Consider the following 15,136-nt stretch of genomic DNA (forward strand, 5'->3'; position numbering starts at 1 on the left):
GGCAATACCAAAGCGGAGTGCTTCAAATCGTACCAATTCTTTGGATTCACTTGAGGTTGGTTTGGATTTCTTGGTTTTGTTTTGAAAAAATGAGCAGATCCAGGACAATTTTCAAAATCTGCAATTTTTTTTCCTCCCATTTATTGTTACGATTACAGAAGAACAGACAAATGGAATCAAGATTTTATTTTTTGCCCCCGTTTAGTACCAAGCTAAAAAAAAAAAAGATATGTCTAAAAGTGGTGCATAACAGAGCCGTACGAGTATATTAGGAGTCTTGAAAGGAGAAATATTCAAAATTTGTTTTCAGCTATTCAAGCACTGCAATCTGTGGTATAATAATCCAAATCCAGATGTCTTCAGATGATTTTCTTCTCCCTGAAACAGATCCATGGCCTCATCTGTCCCGTTCTTTCATGCAAAAAATTGTGCTCGATCCCCCTCAGCGAGTGCCTATTAAAAGATCGGTGATCATCGATTACTCTTAAAACAACCTGTCAAAACATCTCATCTCACTTCAGACATGCTCGCACAGTGATGGTATTGTTTTCCAAACTCTGTTTTTCGTCAGTGGTTTCATTGTGATATTGGGCCCACATGCTGGGATGACAGCTCACTGCATTTTGTACAGTATTGTCGCTCTTGTGACCACTGCGGGAGGTAACTTCGAAGACAGCAAAGTGTGTCTGTGTCCAATGCAAAGCAAGAGCGAACATAAAACATGCTCTCTTATGGCTTTTGTTGCAGACAGTAAAACAATGCAGACCCCTTTTTTTTTGTTATTTCCACTTCAACCTGGGATGACTTAAAATGCAAAATTCATCCCTGGAGGAGAAACTGCTGATTTCAGTGTGCACCACGTCACGTCCAATTGGCTTGAAGTTTTTACCAGTAGACTGTATGCCACATATTTAGCATACAGTTTCTTTTTCCTCCCAATGATAGGTAAAAAAAAAAAGTCCACTTTGGACTAAAGAGTTTTTGCAACATTTTGGCCCAGAGAACAGTGCATATACTGTGCAAGGCTTTCAGTTTGACCACTGCGTATACACAACTAATTGTAGGGTAGCTTCACGAACAAGCAGGACCTGGGAAAACATTGGATGTAAATGACATCACTGCTGGTCTAGTTGGAAGGAGAGCATGAATAAAAGCTTGCCCTCGCACTCTGTGGCCATTGTGGAGACTGTAGTCTGAGTGTGTAACAGGGACGACACTACTTAGCGGTGCAGTGTTTTCTATCCCACGAGCTGGCGTGTGCGCAGTGGTCTACCTAGCTGCTTATTTGCTGGTCTGTAAGTAACGACTGCAACAGTGGCGTGTTTCTGCATGTTGTCGGTGGTTTTTCAGCACGTTGTCCATGTTTTTTGGGTTTTTTTCACAGAATGACCACCCTGGGTGATTTAGCTCGCACAAACACACCATAAACCAGAGTGACCATAAGCCAGGCTTTGTGTGAATGGCAGGAGGGAAAAATCTGGCACAATATTACTGTGAATTTAACTAATTCAGTGATTCACTGGTGAAATTGTACACTCCTGTAAGACATAATGAATTCTTGGATCAATATATGCAAATTCAAAGGTTTAGTGTAGTATATTTAGAAATTGATCCCCAAAAGATCCTCCAAATGAACAAAGTCAATTTTGATATTTTATACTCAACCTGGCTGTACTTTTGATAATTCGAATAAAACTTTTTCAAGTGTGGGACAAGTCTTCTACAAATCTTTAACGTGTTTGGTCAGAACGTGTTTCTAGATTTAACTCTTTTTCTTCTCAAGTTAATAAATAGGAACCGGGGCTGGAGAGATTACAGTACAGCACTCGTTAGACATGTGGGAAAGTTCTTATGATTATAGCAGATGCGAGCCACGCACGAGTCCGCTGGGGACTCCCCTCCTACATTTGAGTAGTGGGAGACCGAAGAGGCAACTTTCCTGTTAAGTAATGTCACGAAGATATTTTCCATAGGTTCGAAAGCTCAGAGGCACGTTGGTAGAAGCATTTACATCAGTGTAACTTTAAAGTTGGAATAATTTCCTGAAAAAAACCCATTAATCTCATGGGTGAGAAGTCTTGAATCTGATATTTCAAACTTTCCTTTCAGGGATGTGAAGGTTGTGCCAATATATGCATATGCTAATTAAGACTAAGGAGGACGTGAATGTAAGTCTGCAAAGAGCCAAAACCCTCACTGATGTTTGGTCTTTTAGACACAATCTCAAATTTACTTATTGATTTCTCCCTTTGTATTTTTATTTTATATGGCCTTACTCTTAGATGAGAATACATCTCAGGGCAGATTACATTTATTTATGGGAAAAAATCTTTTAAGGACAACCACACCTACTTATTAGTGAATTCCTTAAATGAAGGTATGAGTTTTTCAAGGTATAAGGTTTAGAAAAATAAAGGAACACCAGGGATGGGTCCATAAACAATAAAACCTAATCTGATGGAAATGGTGGAAATATATCAAGTGTGTTGGAGCTGGTGTCCGGCTGAAATCGTACCACATGTCCTCTGATTGTGGAGTGTTGACACAGTGGAGCACACTGAAACCTTCTGTGTGGACAATTGATGAATTGATGAAAGTTGTTCGTCTGTCGACGCTTTGCTGCAGAGCGAATTCATCACTTTAGCAGCAAGTATAATCATGTGAGGGAGCAGTGGTCACTCGAAAGCGAGTTTTTCTGCAACCTTATTTTCCAAAGACTGAAGTGTTATTATTGTGTTTACTTATTGGTCAGTGAGGTAATGTGTACATGCTCATTACTGACCATCCCAGGCTGCCATCCAAAGTTGTTTCGGTAAGCCCTCCCGAGCATCATGGGGTATTATATCCAAGCCAGGACCCTGGGATAAACGACACCCCTCTCTTTTTTTGGTCAACCAGACAGTTTGTTCCTCTGCCAAGGAAGTCAACTGTAATTTTGTGATTGGTGGCCAAGAAGCACAGCCTCGTCTGTGGTCTGTGAACTGAGTAGAAAGAAATGGTAGTTTGCCTTTCCTGACATAAAGAAAGCTTGTCTGACTGCAAAGAGAAGGAAAATTTGCAACTGTGAAGGAAAAGTATGGAAAGTGTAAGACTTTAGATGGCACACCACAAATGATATTGTTTCAAGATGTGGAGCTGGTTTTTCTGGACAGGAAACTTCATAATCTGGCACTTTGTCATTCTGTGTTATTATACAATCACTCACTACAGCACCATAATGCTGTAAGAAGAGGCCAACGCTGGTGTACTTCCTTTTTTTTGTTCATATGGTGCATTCATCTGTGGAGGCATCAAAGAGCAGTCTCAGGCCAAATCAGTAACCGCACTGAGGCAATATCAGAATCTATAATTAACTTGATTCTCCAAAGACTAAACAATATGCTCTCTAGCAATTATGTGGAACAGAGTATCAGTCTTTTCAAGTTCTAGACAACAGAGCTTATAAAGCTTCTGTGTGGTTGTTTCTGGCCTTATGGTTGCACTTTCTTAAAGAATCTTGATTTTCTTTTAAAGGGCAACCTTGTCTCCTCCAACCCTGAAACCACAGCCAAGCCAAGCTTTTCAAAATCTCAAATGTTCTCAGTACTATTTGCCAAGTAATTGTACTGCTACAAATTTGGCAGCCGGGGACAAGGATGTCTTCTAATGGTGCCCTCGCTCCACCCACCCTCTCCTACAGCTTCACATCACCGTCTCTCCGGAAAAAGTCAAGCTCAACGTGGACTGCCAAGAGGTGGCAGAGAAGCCCATCAAGGAGGCCGGAAACATCACTCTGGATGGCTACGAGGTGCTTGGCAAGATGATCAAATCTGGAGGCGGAAGGAGAAAGTCGGCGACGGTGAGTGAAAAAGACCTCTGACTTGTTAAAAATGCAAAAACTCGGAAAAACATGCTTGGATAAGCATCTCTCTCAACTTTTCAACCAATTCAAGAAAAAAAAAAAGCCTCTTGCGTAAATTGAATTCAATGGCTGCCAGTGAATGCCGGGTGGATACAGCCCTACAATGCTTCCATTTCTCTAAGGATCCTCTTGTTGTCAGTTTCCAACAATGCACATTTTCAGTGTGAGCTGGAGTCATTTGTAACACCCTTTCTTTTGCCGAGCAGTTCCAGCTCCAGATGTTCGATATTGTCTGCAGCTTGAGTTGGATCAGCCGGGACAGATGCTGCGACCTGCCTTCTACAGTAAGAACAAAATCCATTATTGGTATCATTTCACAAACAATCATATCAAGGTACATGATGCAGTTCTTTTAAATACTAATAAAAAGCAGCCAATAATCACATTCTGTATATAGAAGTAAACATAGGCGGGACACAGTGACTATACATTCGTTGAAATGCAATGCTGATGACGAGATGGCAGTTTGAAAAGAAAGTGCTGGAACTCGACTGAAGAGAACCTTGTATCCTGTGTAATTGCGCTAATCGGACTGTTGCCAGCATGCCCAAACAATGACATGAAAACAAATGCTGCTTCACATCAACAAGCATCCAGTAAATCACATTTATTTTCATTCAGCTCTGTAAATACCGGATGCAGGCACATTTGGCCAATTATAAGTAATTCATCTGTAATTGGCTTCAGATATTAATACATCATGTCAATAATTTCAGTGCTATGTAACTCATTATGCTGACGACTCGTGTCTAAAAATACAGACTCACAGCTGCCGTTGAGAATTCCTCCTCAAAGCACCAAGTTGCTGGTTGTCGTCACATTTGTCTGAGCTATCTGTTATGATCTTCGTAGTGTTTGTATGTTTCCTCATCTTAGAAAGTCTCAGTAAAGTCAACGCAGTAAGCTTCCAAGACCCCGTCAGGATGCCATGTTTTATCATTACTAAATTACCTCAGTTTTGGTCTTGCTTGCTTCCTGCAGTTGTAACTGAGAATAATACAATGAGCGATATCCCACGCAAAGAGGAATAGTTGGAAGAGGGTTTTGCATGCAGTAGGCCCTGTTTACACAAAAAAGACTTTGCTGGAAACAGTGTCATGTTCGTGTTTATTTTTGCGTTTGCCAGTAATTGGATGAAGCGCCGAGTCCCCACTAACACAGGATGATATGCGACACCACCGAGTTGGACGTGTTGGTGGAGGAAGTTATCAATCATATTGGAGCGACACAGCAAATTAATCTGAATTGAGCAGAAATTCACTTGTGTGAGGAATCTGTCAAAAAAAAAAAAAAAAGCTGTAGGGGAAAAAAAAGGGCAGCAGAAGAGATTCAAGAAATATTTCCAGGCTTTAGAAAGGGCAAAACAAGAGGATAGCTTATGATAATGTCTGCCAATAAAAGCTGTAGGGAGCGAGCTGAGGAAATGCCTCTTGCAACAATAACGGTAGCATTTCTGCTAAAGGCTGACACATTTCAAAACATTTTTAGACACGGTAAATCTCTTTGTGCAAACTATATTCCACATTCACCGTAACACCGATAGCGTGTGTTCGGTGATCCTCGGTGCATCGTGTCAGTCCATCGGCTTCTACAGCGGCAATACATCTTCATTGTTTTTATACAAAACCTTCCCACAGTCTCTGCGATAAATCTGCTCTGAAATGTGCAGCGACATTCATTCCTCTCCGTCTTACTTTTTTGTGCCTTTCAGAGAGACGAGGCCAAGTGTCCCTCCCTCCCCCACTCCTGCACATGCACGCAGGACAGCATCGGCCCCCAGGGGCCTCCTGGACATCAGGTATGAAACACTCCCACCACTGTCCCTTCTTCTCATCTGTCTTCACCTCACTTCTCTTCTCTATTCGTTGACTTGATAAAAGTGTTTCCTCGGAAGTCACACCTCGCGGGCGAGGTTGATAGTAAAGCCATACTGCACTCTGCTCACGTTGCCGAGCAGGCTCAGGATGTCTATTATATAAGCTGTATTTCCCGCTCCATTCCTCTGTAAAGAGCAACTTCAGGATGAGGACGGCGGCACGCAAAGTGGTGTGGGCTTTGGGAGAAGTGTCAAAAGATAAATGCCTGTTGGAAAGAACAACAGTGGAGAAGTCTCGTGGAGAAGGCTGCAATATGAGCGTTTGGTAAACTCACTAAGCCCCCACAAGGATTTTGTATGCCTTGGGGTTTTAGCGCGTCTGGAATCGGCCCTCACTCCGTTTCTTCCTCCCCCGTCTTTTCAGGGCAGCCCAGGCTCTAAAGGACCAAGAGGAGATCGAGGAGATTCTGGCAGTGCTGTGAGTTCAATTTGTCTTCATTTTGAGCACGCTACAGATCGTTATCATTGCTGGACGGACCATTACGTCATCATTTATTTTCATTAACTTGCATGACTGGACCACATTGACCTTATCGTCGATGCTCAAGCTCCTCTGTATCTCGGTGTTTTCCGAAGCGGTGAGAGCTTCGCTAGAGAACCGCACACATCTGAATTCAGTTATCGACTGTATATTTTCACACAAGTAAATGTGAGTAGTTGAAGGTCTGATTACGATTGTTCTTTGTAACCATTTGGTGTCTTCCTGTGCATCTGCTTCAGGGTGCAATGGGTCCACGCGGTGAGCAAGGACTTCCAGGTGCCATGGGACCACCAGGTCCACAAGGACCCAACGGACTCTCTCTGCCTGGAGAGCCTGTGAGTAAATCCACACTACCAGAGGGAAATGTCCAGGCCTGCATGGGCGCATACGACACACACTGACAAAGTTGTTGTAAAATTGGAAGGTGTTGAAGAGCTGCCATAATCTCTAATGCAGATCCTCCAGCGTGCTGAATTTATAACCATTGTCAAAGTCTATTATACTCCCAACTACTTCCAGACAGCCCGCCAGAATACTTCATTATTTCCTTTACCTGCAGATGTTCTTGTCAAAACATGTTATCAATCACAATCACGAGCTAAATGGACAGAACAAAAGACCGGAGCTAACGGCAAACTGCTCTTTTCCTCCTTCATCCTCAGGGTCGCCAAGGACCAAAGGGAGATCCTGGAGACCCCGGCCTGCGCGGCACGCAAGTAAGCACTCCTCTCACATTTTGCGGTTTATGAACAGGAAACAGGAGAGCATCCATGGAGAGCGGGGTTTGCTACTGGAATCTAGATCCAGTCCACACAGCCAGATTGAAACCACACTCAGAGTGGGAGGCTTACCATGCCATCCTCGGGGAGTCCCACACTCTCAAATCAGCCTGTTGATTGACAACCCGGAGAAGGCCAGTGATGCAGTTAAATTATTATGAAGCGTGCACTCATGTTACCGAAGGGGAAATGGGGAATGGAACATGTTCTTCTCCAGCCACGTAATTGGAGATGATTGTGACTTTGTAGAGCCTCGCAGTCTGTCTGGAGTTTGAGCATCTTTGACTTATAGTAAAAGTTGTCTTGGCGTCTTGGATGTAAACGAATGTCAAATAAAGTCACTATTACAGTGATTTACAGCTCAAAACTCTTTAACCCTTTGCAGAGCACTCACTGAAATATTGAAATTTTCATCGCAGTGATGTTATTGGAAGTGATTTGAAAGGTTTTGAAAAAAAAACTAACATTTTCTAAATGTTTTGACTTTTTAAAAGCAGTAGAAACTCTATTATATTGATCTCTTCTGTTTTCGTAAGAAATGAAGTATCTGTTAAGAAAAATTAACCCAAATATCACATATTTCATTGCTTCTAAAATCCTTAAAAAACAAGTCTCAGTAGAGTCCTAAAAAATGTATTTAGAGCTTTGAATGTTACTGTCATACAGTATAATATAACACTGTATTACCAAAATAGTACCTAGATGAACTGGACGTGAGTAAACAAACAGATTGTCTCGTTCCCATGGATGACATTGACAGTGTTTACAGTGATGGAGCATGGTGTCATAGTTTATTTTCAATGTATCAGACCGGCACAATGACTGGTACTAATCAAACTACAGCCCAAAACTTCAGCATTTGTGGTATTTTGAGAAGTTCAAAACAAAAGTGTGGTTTTCCATGACTTTCTCATTTTCTACAATTCTTAGAAAAGCAACCCATTTCTCCAAGTGTAGCTCAACTTCAGAGTCATGTATTCTGAAGCTGACATCATTTCATCATAGTTCAATTAAAAGAATGTGTAAGTCACCAAATATGATCAACGCAGCATTATGGTTCCTTCCTCCGATCTGAACAATCCAAGATGTCGAACTGCATAGTTGCAGCAGCTCAGTGTCTATCCCTCTAGCTACAGCCATTATATCCATGTGGAAATCCTTTGTTAGGAAGGGCAATTTTGAGTGGGCTGGTATTGCATAGCCATCTCTTGGCCGAACATCCCTTCATTCATCCAGCTGAAGCCATTCAGCCAACTCCCACCATTGAACCGGAGAAAACATCATCATTGGTTATTCTGGCTTCTGAATAAGCAAATTCAGACATGGGAGAAAGTCCCACTGTAATATTCAGGGCTCATTGGCACAATTGTGTTGCTTAATTCACTTTGCAATAGCACTGTATATGCACATTTCTATAAGACATCACATGACGGGCTACAAAGGGAATATTTTCCAGTTTTTACAGGCAAAATGATATGTTATGGTTGGCTGAAGAAGGTGGAAACTGCAGAATCTTTTCAGTAAATCCGAGGTCAGCAGAGGCATCAGGGAGCTACATAAATATCCTGTTCTTCATCATTAAGATTTGATTAAGTGTGTCTGCTTTTTCCCAGGGTTCTCAAGGGCCACGCGGTTCTCTGGGCCCCGTTGGACCAAGCGGAGCACGGGTAAGATCCACCTCCAACCCCTGCATCGTGTGCACACTGTGTTCAAAGTTGTAAATGGACCCATACACATTATTAAGCCAGTCCGTTCTGCAAGATCTCCAGTTTCACTCAACAGGAGTATTATGGTGTTGAAGTTGCATGTTGTCACCTGGAACAATCCAGCCTGACGTCTTTCAAAAGGACGCAGTCAGAGCTGGACCCAATATGAGGCCGTGACACTGATGTATTGCACCGATGGGGTCCCCAGTGTGTTGTAACGCATGTGTGATTGTATGTTGTTTCTACTTAGGGGCCACCAGGAAAGGAGGGACCATCTGGACCCAGAGGCCCGCCAGGGCCCATGGTGAGTGTGTATGTGTTTGTGTTGTGAAGAATTGAGCCAAATAAATACGCCTCGGAGTGTGCTTTATTTCCTGATACGTCTACGACAGTTACACCTCCGGCTCCACAGATGCACTCTACTGGAACGCCGCATAAAAAAAGTAGACTGTAGTCTTTAGGCCCCGTTACGAGGAGGGTGCACGCTTCTCATTTTCTTCTTTTGCTGCGGCTTGTGGACGTCTGAACGTACTTAATCCAGCCAACATGCCAACAGGCAGCGTCCCAGCATAGACTTCACATGCACTATACCAACCTGAGTGCTCCAGGAGCTATTAGCAGTTGTGTGTGTGTGTGTGTGTGTGTGTGTGTGTGTGTGTGTGTGTGTGTGTGTGTGTGTGTGTGTGTGTGTGTGTGTGTGTTTCCATCTCCTCTCTGGTGTTCTTGGCAGCTTGTGCCCTCCCCCACACACACCCACCTTCCCTCTGCAGATGTCAAAAGCATGGATCCCAACTTAAAGCCTGTTACACAACCACTCAGGGAGCAGGAGTTAAACGTTGCAATTACATTCATTGTGCAGTCATTTATACTAAACACCACTTCATTCTGTTAATTTTTCCTTTTTTTTTAGGGAAGCCCTGGAAACCCAGGTGTACCGGGAATTACTGGAAAACCAGGCAAATCGGGTGATACAGGAAACCCAGTAAGTCGATTTCACCAGTTTTCAAGCATTGATAAGGCTTAACTTGAGTTTTCATTCATTTAATTGCCTGAAAATGACAGACAGTTACATACTGCACTCTCTGCAAGTCAAATAAAAATAAATGTCTATATTTGTTGAATTCTGGGTTTATCTGGTGTATTTGCGGCCATCAAAACCAATTCAAGTCGTTTCAAAACAGTATCTTGACTAAACTTTGATGAATTCCAGTCTGTACTATCCCATTAACTCTGATCATAGCCATAGTAAAAACAACTGTCTTCGGCTTTTTCATCCATAATGAGGTATAATATATCGTTTTGTTGAGCAAAGTTTAGAGAACTCCTTGTTCTGACCTTGTTTGTTTCATCAACAGGGACCTGCTGGCGTTAAAGGAGAGAAAGGAGAAAGGGTGTGTATATAGTTTTTTTTAATTGGAATTCTGATGTGCAAATGATATTCTGTTGATGAGGGAAGTCACAACATGTCTTCATACAAATGTTTGTGCTTCCAGGGAGACTTTGCATCCCAGAACATGATGCGCTCTATTGCCAGACAAGTTTGCGAGCAGCTTGTGAACAGTGAGCCAAACATTCCCCGACCAAACTTCTCTATTTGTCCTTGAAGGATCCGCAGTATCCAACATTTAAATGATCTTGACTTTGTCTTTGCAGGCCAGATGAGCAGAGTTGACATGCTTCTCAACCAGATTCCCTCCGGATATCGCAGCAACTCTCCGGGGCCGGCCGGTCCCCCCGGCCCCCCTGGCAACCAGGGCAACCGCGGAGAGCCTGGGCAACCTGGTCGAACTGGTTTCCCTGGAAACCCAGGTCAACCTGGAAGTCAGGGAGAAAGAGGTGCTTCATTGTTCTTCTCTGTAATGATGGATTGATCGTCAGAGATGAATTAGCTTGAGGAGGCTGAGTCCAAGCAACCATGAAAAAAACATGCATTTCATTGGTTCGATTGTCCTTCTGCATGATTTTTCCACTCATTTTCATTGATTGGAAACACCTCCAAACCCTTCATGTGTGCAAATCTGATTTATTCTCGGTCCTTTCTGTAGGTTTGTCAGGAGAGAAGGGAGAGAGAGGACTTGCGGGGACTGGCATCCGAGGACAAAGAGGAGGAACGGGGCCACAAGGTAACTAAATCTGTTTGGTCTTTAGTTAAATCTTCCACCTCAGTGAAGAACACACGAAGGATTCCCTCCGATTTTACAACTCCATCCTTTCCACTGAAAACACTTGACTGTGACAGCTTCTTCACCTTCCTTGTGGCCCTTTATCTCAGACACGGAGTACTCCCATTAGTCCAATTAAAACGACACATTCCAGCCCGAGGCTGAAATTTACCTGCAGTGTGTGTCTGTGGCACCTTGGTTTGAGCAGCTGCAGTGCATACATTTCTTGGAGACCCTCCAGACATATTCCCAGTACTTTCCTTTCCGAGGGATTCATGTCATGTGTGCATGAAAAACTCCTCCAAACACATTTCCAGCAAATGGAAGGCATTTATTCTCGTTATTCAGATGACAGTTTCTGTTTCTGGACTTCAGACTGCCTCCGGTCAAAGCTGTGATGCAGTTGCAAATAACGATAATAATTCAGTGTTTTCTCTCAAAAGAGTTCAGAAGGCATTCTTTCCCCAGGGAAGGGATTGACAAACAGCAGGAAAACTTGTTTGATGTCTGCTTCTGTGAATGAAGCGGGGAAACAACTGAGAAGTGCACAGTGTGTGTGACTCACTGGTGTGTGAGAATCAGATGGTTGGACCCTGAGCTTTCTTTGGTGGCTTCATGGACAACACATGGGCTCACTTAACAGAGAGAAAAATACAGGGGGAAAAAAATTCCATGCCGAGTTTCTACCGTCTAGACAGACGGGGCCGAGGTTAACTCCGCACAGCCTCACGAAGTACATCTCGCCGCTTTTTAATTGAACCATTGAAAAATTGAAATGAGCGTGCCGCAGCCGCGCATTACTCCCAACATTTCCACAGGAGGTTCGTGGCTGATGTCAGTAGGTTTTTCACTCTGGGAAAACTCCTTTCCAATTGGCCTCATTCCCATTTCTCTCTCTATGCTTCTCTCGCTGCGCAGGACCACCAGGAGAATCGCGAACAGGACCCCCAGGTCCTTCTGGCTCCGCTGGGCCTCGTGGCCCTCCTGGTCGTCAGGGTACTCCGGGGGTGAGGGGGCCACCCGGACCCCCTGGATACTGCGACTCCTCTCAGTGTGTTGGTATTCCTTACAATGGACAAGGATACACAGGTACGCTCAGTCCAGTCTAAGTTCTGCATGGCACTACACGGAAGAAACACTAAGTGTATGCACACTAATTACATTTGCAACTGATTGCACTACCTGGCCGCTAATGTATGGAGATATGAATGTAGGGACTGGGGGATTACATCCAGCTTTTAGATCATGTTAAAAATAATTGAGTTCCATTCAAAATCAGAACATTTTGCAAGTTTGGCTTTATGATTTAATAAAATGTATGAATTTAATTGAGACTGAACGAATCAATCACAATCTGCTTATTTAACAGGAGTTAGGTGTCAGATAAGACATCCCTATAAACTTTTCTTTTTGAGCTGTTGAAAATGATGTTAGAATATTTGCAGCTGCTCGTCAGGTAAATAAGGTAAAAAGAAACTTTATATAAAAAATTAGTTTACACTCTCTTCCAGGAAAATACTTTTAAACTGAAATCTTTTGAGTCCAGTATAATAATAGTGAAAATACTCTACCTATATTGGTACAGATATAACTATACACATCTGCCTGGAAAACTCTTTCATAATCAGGTGACTCTTTTAGTGTTAAAGTTGTTTGTCTGGAACTTTCTACATGTATGTGGATATTTAGCTGCATGAATCTCAGATGCCAAAATATTTAAATCAAGTGGCTGCATTAAGTTTATTATCTAGCAAGTAGATGATGTAATGCATAATTTTGTACAATGTATATCTCTAAAATGAATTTATCCACCAATTGAATGCAACATTTTTTTCCCCCTCTTTTGTCGAAGAAGCCAAACAAAACTTTCTCAACTTCATCAAAACCCAAACTCACCTTTTTATCTTGTGAATAAAACCAATGCTTGACAGAATGTATGTGCTGAGCTAATATTGCTCAGCCAAACCCGAAACTAAAGAGAACTCCTACATTAATATATCTCCATACATTCGAAGTCCAATTTTGAAAAACCTGGCATGTGATGCATTTTAGAGTATGATGACTCACGTTACGTTAAATAAGTTGCTAATAACTTTGTTCCACAGAGAAAACTAACACCTTCTTTGCACTGTTTGCAGGTATGGCATAGTAATCTGTGCCGCTTTACACTTTGAAGTCCTGTTTTTGAGATGTTTGCCCACTTGCTATTGGGCACGTAAGGATAATCACCAAGGACATAATTATTGAACATTCAAACAAATGTTACGAAAGGCAAAAAAAAAAAACAACAACAACACAAACAAACAAACCAAAAGCAGAACGGAGCGGACTGGCACTAACATCATCTCACAGCTACAAGCTACAGTGATGGCAACCTGCTGGCCTGTTTGCATCTTGAACCACGAGCGGTTGGAAACTAGGAAAAAAAAACCCAAAACAAAGACTGAGCATTTCTACGAAGGAAGGAGCATGTACAAACAAATACCACCCGAAACCAGCTACTAACAAAGAGGATTTCATAACTGAAAACAACGTTAATGTAGAGGTGATACATGTAAATAAACCTTTTTTTTTTTTTTCTTTGGTTTTTTTGCCTTGTAAATGATTGTATGAACCAGGACGTTTCACTAAACATCAAGTTAACATCTGTATTGAGCTTGTGCCTCATAACCCTCTGCTTACTTACCACCAGCATAACCTCTGTTTATGACTTAAACAGCTCTGGTCCAGACTGAAGCATGTTTCACTTGTACTTTTAATCGTTTTGTTTTTTTTTGTTGTCGTTTGTTTGACTGTTTACTTTGGTCAAAAAGGTGCTAAATGTTGCTCTCTTGCCATTTCCAAGTGTGTATTGTAGTATCAGCTGGTTATTTTACTACATATTAATACCTTGATGGGTTTTTTTTTCTTTTTGTGAATGTCATCAGAGCATTTCAAACTTCTTTCTTCTTTTTTTTTTTTTTCATTTGTACGTTAAAGTTTAGCAGTAGTTTGACACAGGGCATTATCATTTGAATTGTGCATGTGCAAAGTTGGAGAATTCCTTGATTGGCCAAATCACCCCCCCCCCAATATTTTTCTAGCCACCCGCTACCAGCCCGACCCTGCGGTAGCGTCTATACCTGTGGAGCCGGCCGGAGAGTTTGAGACAATGCAATCACCCGGTTTGTCACGAGTCCCTCGAGGAAAGAGATCACTACCACGAGACAAAACAGAAAGAGTTGCATCGTAGTTGCAGTAAGGAGTCAATTATTGAATCAGCTTCAAACAAAGCTAGTACTCTCATGGGTTTGATGCCCCTGGTTAAATTGAGCATATATATATATATATTTTTTTGTTTTTTGTTTTTTTTGGACGTGACAAAAAGTTCAGCAGTAAAAACCAACATGTTACAAACCTGTGTGCTTGCTAAGTGTTTCCCTTAAGTGTCTGCTTGTAATATAACTGCAGTTGTTTATCGGACTCTCACGTGTAATGCACTAACTGTGTGAAAACCAAAGAAGTTCAGTGTGTAGGTTTCCAAACACTTTTCAAACTGCCCATGTTGTTTTTGTCACATGTCAATGTGTCAAGCTGTTTCAGATACTCCATTGGTAGTTTTTTGTTTTGGTTTTTTTTCCAAAAAGAAAAGTTTTAGTTTTTTTAGTTTTTCTTTTTTTTTTTAGTCCCCAAAAAATTTTGTATGTTTTGTATGGCCTGTAAACCCAATAATAACTAAACCCATTTTGTTTTGTTACCAAAGGTGGAATTGCATGATTGTGTTGTATATTTAGAGAGGATTTCTAAGTCAGAATATAGTTGTTGTTCTCTGTCAATGCAGTTTGGATTTGGTTGCAAGACTATGGACATAGGATTGCTTTTCTCTTGTTTTTAACTGCACATTTTGTGAATTCCACACAGCCTTATTTTCTTATTTATTTCTGAAACAGAAGAGGCATTTTTCAATAAAACTACTGAAAATGTAGCATCTCTTGTGGCTCTGTAGTTTTTCTTTGATACCCAACTCTTGATTGCCTTTGTATGCAAGTGGGGGACTTCAAGCCTGTGAAACAACTGCATCATCTGATGAGAAATTGCAAGAAATGTCGACCCTTTTTCAAATTAAACTCCCAGATCAAATCAGACATCTATGAGAAGTTGATGGGAGTGTCAAAGAGTAACAGTTGATTCTGTGGGCCTGCATCATAAAGTCATCAGTCACTGTTTAGTCTCTGCAGTGTGTTTCTGGACT

General features: G+C 41.8%; 1 protein-coding gene across 3 annotated transcripts in view; it reads left to right on the plus strand.

Moving 5' to 3' along the window:
• Positions 1-14,869, plus strand: part of col12a1a (collagen, type XII, alpha 1a) — a 56,101-nt gene extending 41,232 nt beyond the window's left edge. For 2 of the 3 annotated variants that reach the window (XM_080513467.1, XM_080513468.1), the window contains 15 exons: positions 3,680-3,838; positions 4,108-4,185; positions 5,613-5,699; positions 6,142-6,195; positions 6,498-6,593; positions 6,921-6,974; positions 8,651-8,704; positions 8,994-9,047; positions 9,654-9,725; positions 10,099-10,134; positions 10,237-10,303; positions 10,397-10,579; positions 10,789-10,866; positions 11,824-11,994; positions 13,989-14,869. In XM_080513467.1, coding sequence (XP_080369593.1) covers positions 3,680-3,838; positions 4,108-4,185; positions 5,613-5,699; positions 6,142-6,195; positions 6,498-6,593; positions 6,921-6,974; positions 8,651-8,704; positions 8,994-9,047; positions 9,654-9,725; positions 10,099-10,134; positions 10,237-10,303; positions 10,397-10,579; positions 10,789-10,866; positions 11,824-11,994; positions 13,989-14,137 — 1,392 coding nt within the window. In that variant the 3' untranslated portion in view covers positions 14,138-14,869. Of the gene's footprint in view, positions 1-3,679; positions 3,839-4,107; positions 4,186-5,612; positions 5,700-6,141; positions 6,196-6,497; positions 6,594-6,920; positions 6,975-8,650; positions 8,705-8,993; positions 9,048-9,653; positions 9,726-10,098; positions 10,135-10,236; positions 10,304-10,396; positions 10,580-10,788; positions 10,867-11,823; positions 11,995-13,043 lie in introns of all 3 variants that reach the window. The other variant, XM_080513469.1, reaches the window with a different exon arrangement.
• Positions 14,870-15,136: the final 267 nt, after the last annotated feature.

This window comes from Blennius ocellaris (assembly GCF_963422515.1).
Source record: "Blennius ocellaris genome assembly, chromosome: 17".
Lineage (NCBI taxonomy): Eukaryota > Metazoa > Chordata > Actinopteri > Blenniiformes > Blenniidae > Blennius > Blennius ocellaris.